The sequence below is a fragment of the Octodon degus genome, unplaced genomic scaffold, assembly GCF_000260255.1.
Source record: "Octodon degus isolate 3935 unplaced genomic scaffold, OctDeg1.0 scaffold00148, whole genome shotgun sequence".
Taxonomy (NCBI): Eukaryota; Metazoa; Chordata; class Mammalia; order Rodentia; family Octodontidae; genus Octodon; species Octodon degus.
This window is the reverse complement of record NW_004524724.1, coordinates 255,877-266,306: the sequence shown is the minus strand read 5'-3', so window position 1 is coordinate 266,306 and position 10,430 is coordinate 255,877. Positions and strand designations below refer to the sequence as shown.

At 41.3% G+C, this 10,430-nt stretch overlaps 1 protein-coding gene across 1 annotated transcript; it reads right to left on the bottom strand.

Moving 5' to 3' along the window:
* Window positions 1–7,752: 7,752 nt before the first annotated feature.
* Tmem74 (transmembrane protein 74) lies at window positions 7,753–9,217 on the bottom strand. The gene has a single exon (XM_004642238.2). The coding sequence runs from the start codon at window positions 9,215–9,217 to the stop codon at window positions 8,309–8,311; it is 909 nt and encodes a 302-aa protein (XP_004642295.1). The 3' UTR covers window positions 7,753–8,308.
* Window positions 9,218–10,430: the final 1,213 nt, after the last annotated feature.

Genomic DNA, 10,430 nt, shown 5'->3' with positions numbered 1-10,430 from the left:
TTTTTTTTTTGCGGAATCAGGGATTGAACTCAGGCCCTTGCACTTGTCAGGGAAGGGCTTATTCTACTGAGCCATCTCCCCAGCCCCTGAGGAGGAGATGTCTAATGAAATAAAACAAGAATTTTTTAGAGAAAAAAGTCCTGTTATCAAAGGATAATGGTTCCCTGTCACTACCATATTGATTGGAACTGACTTTTCAAGATCTGAAGGACCTTTGTACTTTGTACCTTAAAGTGAAGCAAAGACAGCTCTCCAGATTGTCTTGCTGTCTTATGAGGGAAATATAAATTTCTTTCTTGGAGGGAGGTGTTTAGATGGTGGAAGTAGAAGACATCCAACATCATCATGAGGGTAGTCTGGGTGCTGATGACAACTATGGTGATAGTGATAGTAATAAAGAAAAGGGGAAGGAGAAGGGAAAGAGAAGGGGCAGAAAGAAAAAGGGAAAACAATATGAAGTAGGATGCAAATATAAGGAGCTGGCAAAGGGAAAAGCATTATTTTTTATCATGGTAATGAGTCATCACTTACACTGGCCCAATTCCATGCTGGGCCAACCAGTAATTACCATGAGTGTAGGCAACCATTGGTCTCTCCATGTGATCTGTCGTACTCTGGTGAGAAATGGTGGCAGGAATGAGGAAAACATAGACAAAAGCTGGGTCAGGTGGTGGCCCATTTTCTGCCTGGCAAACAGCCCCTAGAACAACAGTAAGGGTATTTATTTATACCTTTGCAAAGTGTCATATGACAAAAGATTGCCTAGTGACTAATAGCTGACATTAACCAGGCAGGGTGCTTTTCTCAAGACTGTGATAGCTTGACTACTTTAGGCACTGAGGCCTAGTCCTGCTCTCACACATGTGACCAATTTCCAGCTTTAGTGGCTCCCAACACATGAGCACAGGATCCCCTGCCCATCCCCAATTCTGCCACCACAAGCTTAAGATAATGGGAGACCTAATGATAGAACAGAGTTCTCTCTCAGCCTTCCTAATGTCCTTAGATTTCATCAGCATCCTGCAATACAAAAGTGTTATCCTCAGTTTACAGATGAAGAAACTATGGCTCAGAAGACTTGACAGGAGTGCAGAGCAGGAATCCAAACTCCCAGCCAACCTTTCCCAGGTTCTGCGGTCCTTATGTACCTGGGAAGAACAGTTTCTTGCCATCACCAGATTCCTTACTGGAGACGTCCCAAGTCCTTTGCACTACTGCATCTGTAGAAAGAGTAACATTTCTTTTTGGGCCTGGAGGGTCATTTTCTACCTCAAGAGCACCCATGAATAGGATGGCAGGCTGGTGGAATTGTTTAAATTCAGTTGCATATTTTGAAAAAACACAGTATTATCTAAAAGCAAATATGACTTCTTTATAGGAAGTCTTTTTATTTCTCAAGTCATGTGAGTTATTTTATAAAAAATAAATACAAAATAAACTAGCTAGAATAAATTTATTTTCTTGGAGGAAGGCTAACAATCCTTCAAACTTTGAATAAATATGGGTTTTCAGGGAAACTGTCGTAGGCTTTAAATCTTTATCTAGTGATTATTAGTTATTACCTCTGGGGAGTCATTTAACATTTTTCAGTTCCAAGGTTTCATTATCAGAATGCAGATAATACTACTTGCTTTCCATAAAGGTAGTGATCATTAAATGAGGCATAACTTTAATAGAAAACTGTGTATTGATAGCTCAACAAAGTACTTTCTCCTTTCTACAATTGGAAGCATAGATGCTGGCTTAATCTAATTTTTATAATATACAATAAAATCCTATAATCTTAAGGTAAAACTTGATAATTTCCTTGAGTATTTTAAATAATAAACTATTAAATTTTATCTTTCTGAAGTGTGTTTGAGACAGTCTCACTCTATAATTCAGGCTGTCCTCAAACTCATCAACCATCCTGCCCCAGTCTTCAAATCCTAGGATTGATTGCAGGCATGTACCACCATGCCCAGAGCTCTGGAGGATCTTGAGAAGAATTTTTCCCCAATATAAATATATTAAATTGATCAAGTGGTCATTAGAATATGTGGACTTCCATATTGATATACGTGCTTGAACACAACAAAGACTAGAAATTATGGTAGATATCTGCATAGTTTTAACTATCTTTCCATTTCAAGATGCAAAGTGGGACTATATTTCTTGGTCTGTGTGGGACTACCTAATCAGTCCTGGCTGATGAGCTGTGAGATCTCAGTGACCACTTGAGAACTTTCGAACTCTTTCCCTCTAACTTAGTACCCATCATCAACTGATTAGGTATCTGCATAAGGTTGGGTGCCTGACTATATCTTCATGACCACAAGAGTCATGAAACAGGAGACCATGGAATTATTACTACACAGATCTTTCTGAATGATCTGAAATGATTAATAAAAGTGAAAAAGCCTTCCAAGAAAAAAATAGGTATAATGTAGAACTAGATTTTCTTTCTTTTAAATGGATGAAATAGTTTGTGTAGTTGCACTTTGAAGTGTCTCTGAAGAATCCTTCAATTTTGCAACACATAAAAGATAGACACAATTCCACTTAGTGACATTCATTGTAATGCATCCCCCACATGAAAATGGAAATCAAAATTAGATTAAGATAGATATATAGTTACATTCTCTTAATGAATAGAGGGATTTGTTATAATAGTGTTTGTAAATAGGATATCATGTCTGCATCTTGTACAGCAAATAACCACTAGGAAGAGAGTATGCAATGTGTTAACTGTTGAAACTGTCATACCAATTTGATTTGAAACTGTCTCATTGCTATTTGTCTCCCAATAAAATTATGAAAAAATTAGATTAAGAGAAAATTACTTTTTACATAAAGTAATTTAATATTTGTTCTCACCTAAAAGCTTTCTATGTTTTATATGCTTTTAAAAATATCTGTTCATGTATTTATTTCTTCATCATGCAATTTACACTCTGAGTTCAATATAAACAATGTTCAGAAGTTCAAGATAACTTTGGCTATTCCATACATATAAGGCAAAAATAACAAAAGCACAGTTTATATTACTTATTTTAACAAAAAGAATGTCACACTTGAACTAGGGACACTCATAGTTTTAATTTTTGCATAGAGAATTTTAAACAATTTAAAAGGACCAAGTCAGTACCAGATTGCTTAAATAAAAGTAAAGAAACACAATAAAACATCTCAATAATTTTATTTTAAAATGACACATTTGCTATTACCATATAAGGCATCAAATGCTGTAAGAAAAGCTTAAAATCTTAATAATTGGCTTTTTAATATAAAAACACAGTCCTCATCACATTTTTATTTGGCAAGAGAAACAGAACCAAAAGCAGGATAACCACATGAAAACCCTAAATATGCTAGACACACATAACTGCCCTTGCTTTCTTTCATGAGATTTGTTTGGAGCCTGGCTAGGAAGCACAAAGATGGCAGTGGGAAACAGGCTGGCCATTTCCAAAACATACAAGAGTTACCAGAACTTGGAGCAAAGGAATGCACTGCCCGCTTTTTCCCATAATAAAGCAATAATTCACAGCAAAATAATTTCTAAATATGCCACAGTCTTATGAGCCTGAAATTGAAAGGTTAAAAAAGTACATCAATCAACATTTGTGGAGAGCTGCACAACCACCACAGATTTCTGTAACTGTGGTATCTTATTCTGTGGTTGATTACAAATTCTTTATTCATGACCTGGGAAAGACTTGTTTTTAAAGTCAACATTAAGGTACACCAAATTCCTATAAGAAAATTATTCCAACAACAGCTTTGGAATATTAAAGTCTTATGGCTATAAAATATATCCTGATACATTTTTAAAAATTGCATATCAACGGACATAAACGATGAGTGTACTCTTTTAAGTGGAAACCATGGATTTCTGAAATCTGCTTCAAGTGTTTTATCATCTTTCTTTTTACAATACTAATGTTCTAGTTAAGTAAATTACTCCCCAAGAAGTATATTATAAAAGTAAGGAGAGAGTATTATGGAGTATTGTATGAACCATAAAATAATATAGCTGAAAAGTAGATGAAAGGCAACAATATATTAATCATCTATCTTACGAGCTATTGTATACCACAAAAAAAAAAAATCAGTGAGACTTGATTTTAATACTTATTGAAATAATTCTTTATGTTTAGCTCTGGGGAAGGTTACATTACAGAGAACTAAGGGTCTGCTTTATTCCTTCCTTGCACTGGAATCTAATTATGATAGTAAATCCTCCTGGAACAGGTAAACTGCTGGCAGAGATTGTGACTCTTACTGGTCAGACCAGTTTTTGGAAGCATTAATTACTGCAATGGAATCTAACCTTAAAATTGAAGATCCTTCTCCTAACATTCACAGAATGGTATCTCTTTAGGGATGATTAATCCAGGTATAGTGTGTGTCTGTGTCTGTGTGTGTCTGTGTTTCCTGTATTTACGACAGCGTCTAAAGGGTCTCACTGCGTAGATCAGACTCATAGTGATTCTCCTGTTTTCAGCCTCTCAAGTGCTGGGATTACAGGTGTGCACCACGCCCAATCTCAATCGCTGTCTCAGCGCACCCCCATGGGGCGGCTGGCACTGCATGCTGGGAATCGAACCCTGGCCGCTCTGCTATGCCTAAGCAGGTGCTTTAATCCACTGAGCTATCAGGCTGGCCCTAGCTTTTGTTTTTACCACTGCACATGTGAAGGATGGTCAAACAACTCTGTAGAACTCTTGCCTGTCCCGACTTGGTAAAAAAAGAGCCCCTTATGTTAACCCTTAATTCCTGATATATAACTGGCATGGTGTCCATTCACTCATTTGACCTCACCAGGGTGCATAAAGAGAATACAAAATGATTTTAGTAGAGTGCTTTCTTTGTTTAAATTTGCACCTCAAAATACATGTTCCATCACTGGTTCAACTGGGTCTCCACAATAGGTAGATTTGAGGGGATGGACTCTACTACTTTAAGCAGATAGCGAAGCTGATCAAGGCAAGTGGCGAGGTAGCACAGAACAGAGGTACCCAGCAGTCATGTCTGTGAAAGCCCACCACACCCTTCCTGCTTCCAAGCAGCCCTGTACTCTGCGGAACCACACATAGCTCTCTGCGGGGAAGCCTTTGGAAAAGACATCCTTCATGTGAAAGACCAGTACATCACAGGACACAGTCTTCTTCAAGAGCTTCCAACAGCTGGCAAGGACTGCAAAGCATGGTGCAAATTGTACTGTCGTTTAAGGTGTCCTAAATAGGCAGTTTTGTATAGACATTAAGAAGCTTGAATTGTCCACTAGCAGCGTGTAGAACTCAACAGCAAGAAAGACAGCTTGTTTTCTGGACCTCATCTGGCTGAGGCATTAGCTGTATTCTCACTAACCTTAGGAAGAAACAGTGAGATGAGATTTTTGAAAACAGGCAAGCAACCCTAAGGTGCGAACTTCTGTAAGTTCTGCTTTTTCACAGCTGGTCATAACAACACGTGCAGACAACAGATGTAAGGCCACAAGTCTCCACGCAGGTTCCTAGACCAGCACTACAGCTGGTGGTCCTGCAGTGTCTGCAGCATTTCTCACATGCTCTGGCCAAAGTACTTTTATTGCCAAAACACTCTGCATCACACCGGAAACAATGGTACTTAAAGCTGTAGGATTTTGTTGGTCTAGCTACCTTCATTTTTAAAATTAAGTAACCTTCGTTTCAATTCAGGTACCAGCTACTCAAACTAAATATATATCAAAAGCTAAATAAGAGAATTATCCAAATTACAACCAAAAGCCCACAGGAGTCACCTGGCTAATTTTCCGAACTAGGCCATCATTAGAATGGTCTGTGGTCATAAAAGCTAAGTCTTGAAAGAGCTGTGCTATATATTTTAATGAATTTAAATAACGTTACTGAAATAAGAATTTAATTGTTAACTCAACTTTCACTTTTAAATTTTTTTTTTCTTGTACCCTGAATCCAGCTTAAGACCTTGCACTTGCTAGGCAGGTGCTGTCCTGCTGAGCTAAATCCCTGGCCCTCAACTTTAAATCTTAAGGCAAGTTTTACAAAGTTCTCAAAAAGAAAAAAGAAATATTCTCAAAGGTTAACTCCCCTCCCAACTTAAATATGTACATTCTTTTCCTAAGTAGCTTTCAATGTTAACTTTAGATCACATCCCCAAATTTGGTAACAAGATTCATTGAACACTTGCAAGTGACATACATTGGCTTCTCTCCCTTATCACCAATTTTAGAGACTTGAAGACTTTATACTGTGTCATCCCATGATAGCTGGGCCATATATTAATTCAGTTTAATCTCCTATTTGTCTAATGAATCCTGCTTCACTATTAAACAGTGAAGCTTTGTCTGATTCACTATTAAACAGAAACAAGATGCAGTTGGTCTCGCTTGTGCTCTCTGAATAAACATGTAGATTTTACAACTTTTGTTTTTAACCTACACCTACTTGCTAATGCAGGCAGATTGTTTCCTTCCTGCCTCAACCTCATCCAATGCAGCTTCTCATGTAGGCTAGAACTTGACAATTTATTTTTTATTTTTTTAGTGTCTGGTTTTTTTTGTATTTTATGGGGGAAAAACAAAATTTCAAAACAAAGTAAGAGAATAACAATAGTTAATATGTTACATATTGTAATCTTCAAAGTAGTGACTCAGAGTACAAGATGTGGGCATAAAAAAGTCTCCAAATGATATAACTGGACAGTTTATAAACCTTCAGGACATAAAATTTATATGCTGGTAACGTGGTCTCAAAGGAAAGCAGGACCTATGAGTCATAGTCAAACTAAAAGTTAATCTAAAAAGCACAACGAAGCAGCTATGAAAAACACAAATCACTTCCTCCTGAATCTTTCACATACCGCCGCAAACCCGCCCTTTTCGCACTTCAGTTGGACACCCAGGAACACAGTACCCAGCCCACCAAATGGGTCTGACACCAAGTATTTGCTCACATAAAAGCCTGACTCCCACACTCTCCCAGTGTTCACGACAACACAAACTCAAGATTTAGCATTAAAGTGATGACCCCTACGTGTGAGATGGGCACACTGAGGAAGAGGCCCATCCTGCAAAGCATTTCTGAGGCTGCATCCCTGGGTCTTATTAATGACCATCCACTGGATATGTGACCACACTGCTCAGCTTATCCCTTCTAGGCCAGGGAATTCTACCTTAGGAGGCTACAGCACAGTGACTGAGGAGCACACACATACGGTGGCCAGAAAGATGCATGTCATCTCTTGGAGGCACTCTGGTGGGGGGCATCGCTCCCCCTGAATGGGTGTTTAGGCTTTCTCTTCTAATTGCAATATCTTGGCTGGAGCATAAAGAATCCTGTGGCAATGGCTAGTGGCAAGCAACACAGCCTACCAGGCAAGGGCCCAAGAGTCTAGCTGCAAGTACTAGAGATTTCTGCCAAAAAACCACAATGAAACACCACATGGGAGCAAGCCAGAGCCAACCATGACTCAGACTTGTCTCGATGGGCAGATGTCTGGAGGTGTATCCTAAGTCTCAAGCTTTGCCCTTCTGGTGTGAGAAGTGGCAAAGACTTCAAAAGCACAGATAGCCAGGATGACAAAACCACAAACAGAAATTGATTTTGTAACAGCAACTACTTTTACTACACTCAGAAAAAGGGCGTGGGACACTGCAAGTATGTAGCACTAACACTGGGGGTTATTTCATACTGGTCTTAAGATGATTTATATAGTTTTCTTTTATTAGAATGTTTACTTTAATGACATAGTGGCCATTACTGAATACAGGAATGATTTAAATATAACATTTTAAATATAACATTTAAAAAAATAATCAACATTCTCAAGTTTCAAATATCCACACCTAGACATCTGTATTTTACTATTTGGCCAAACTGCAACATGAAAAACCCAGCAAGAAAATGGATAAGCACCTCTGAGAATTAATGTGTGCTTTGCTACGTGACTCCAGTTTATTTCTCACAGAATAGACTGCTAAACAACCCATTATATGTACAACTTCTGCCTACTCAAAGCATACTATACCATTGTTTTCTAAAAGAAATCATTGGTATATTGGGTCATTAGAATCGTTTTGCTACACACATAGAAGCTCATGGCCATTACAGACTGTTTACAGCTCTCAGAAACTGAGGTGTGGCTTCTTATGCATTTTACATGATTTTTCTTCTAAAGAGAAGATATTCAAGAGAACAAGAAACCACTTGCTGCTTGTTGATCTGTGAAATAAATTGATTTTGCTTAGCAAGTAAGTCACACTATTAATTTTAGGAAACAAGTTTTCATATAAAATGTCAAGGTAAACTCTCACAAGTGCAGTCAGTTAAGTCTGTACAACAAGAGCATCTTCCTCTACCAAGGACAGCTCCAGAGTGTTCTCCTTAGTGCTGCTTTTCCTTCTGAAGCTGAAAGAACCATAGAGTTGTGCAGACTCTTTGGAAGAGGCAAATCGGCTTTGGCGATAAAGCTCTCCTTTCCACACAGACATCATCAGCAAGCAGGACAGAACGACGCCCCCGAGTGTGAGGAGGCAGAGCCCTGCAATCACACAGCGGTCCAGGTGAGCCCCCAGCCGTGCACTCTCCTTCTCCAGGCGCTCCATCTCCCGGGCTGCCACTGCGCTGGGATCCACAGTTACCTCCCGTGGGATGATGTACGAGATGATCACCAGCAAGATGCCAGTGACTAAGAACAAGATGGCACTAATGAAACCATAGTCCACTGACTTCCCTGATGAGGTGCCTTCTGAACTTGTGTCGTCTTCATCTTCAGATATTAAGGATATGGCAGCCTCGTGGGACCATTCACTTGGATTTCCCCAGCCAAGGTCTCCAGGGCAATTATTCTCTTTTGCTGAAGGGGCCCAGCAGGCTCGCTGCTCCAGGTTGACATTCTCATCCACATAGGTGAAAGAAGTTTCTACCTCATGGCTGCAGCACTGGCAGACTTTCCGTTCTGATGTCACGTGGCTGTTCCCAGGAGGTCCTGGGAAGAAGGAGAGCTGAGCAATACTATCCTGCTGGGAGGGGGAGAGGGGGTCCCGGGAAGGGTGAGGTCTAGACCCTTCCATTACAGCTGCTCTGGGGACAGACTTGCAGTACTGCTGACAGCACAGAGCAGCTCTGCTGGCGGCTGCCTCTTTCTGGTCCCCAGGAGGTCCTTCTGCACCCCAGTCCCTGATGCCACACAGCTCTGCCCGGCTGCTTTCCTTAGCAAGGCACTGGAGCTCCATAGAGCTAGGTAGGCAGCCCCCAAACTTCTAGGTGTTGCACCAGCAGCAGCACAGGAGGGACCCAGCGCTGCTAAGGCAGACGACGCAGTGCCAGCAGGTCTGCTCTCAAGGGCCCCATTTCCACTGCAGTCACTGCAAGGGCACCTCTGCCCAATTCCTCCTAAAAGGAGCCAAAGAAGGGGAGATACCCAGCGGCAGGAAAGTGTAGAAAGGGCAAATCATCCGATTTGTCACAGGGTTAAAACTGACAAGACAAAAGAAGCAGGGAGGAAGTGGCAGGATCTGTGGAGAAAGCGCACTACAGTCATCAAGCCAAATTTATCCAAGGTCTCACACATTCCGGTGACAGGATCCTCAAAGGAGAGAGCAGGTTTCTGTAGACAGACAAAAAGCAAACAGGCAAAGGCACCTTTTAGCAGAACTGCTGAGAGGACTTGAGGACCTGAAGCACAGGCTTGCTAATAATCCAATTACACTGTGTTTATACTGTGCTCAGAACAGATCCTAATAGAGACGGGTTTTAATGAATATATGCTCCTATCAGCTGGGTCCCAGTGGGGCAAGAGCTCAGTGTCTTAACTCAGCAGCTCTGAGGTGATGGACAAAGGTGACCACCAGCCACCTGCTCAAGGCTCTGGGACCTGCACTCCCATATGCCCGTCCCCAAGGGTGCAGCCAGCACTTCACGATGACCTCTGCATCACGCCATGCGCAGCCGCTCCACACACACACTTTCCGCTCCAGCGGCACGTCTGCCATTTCCGCTCACCAAGTTTCTCTTTTTCCCGAAGGCTTGCTAATTAACAAGCACAATAAGTTGACCATTCAGGAAATTTTACACACCGGTCTAGAAGGAGGCTGACAACTAGACTGATGACAAACCCACAGAGTCGGGTGGAGGCAAACAGGTGAGACGCTGTTTCCAAGGTTACCTCTGGGCACTCATCCTGGGCTCACCCCCACCCTACCGCCAGTGTGGGTTTCGGTCCATCAGAAAGCCAGCTGCCCCTCTTTGCTGCCTCCACCACCTTCTGAGGAACGAAAGCCACTTCGCACTGGCGCCGCATGCTGAGTTTAACCAAAGGCCCCTGTAACTCTGACTCCAAATCCGGGTGAGCACTGACCCTAACCCCCGGCATGCTGCGTATTATCTTCAGAATGCACAGCCCCGACGGGGGCGGGCTGGCCCAGGCCCCGAGGTCACCCAGCAAGT

Coding starts and splice junctions, on each gene's coding strand:
- Tmem74 (XM_004642238.2), bottom strand. CDS start 9,217: ATGGAGCTCCAGTGCCTTGCTAAGGAAAGCAGCCGGGCAGAGCTGTGT.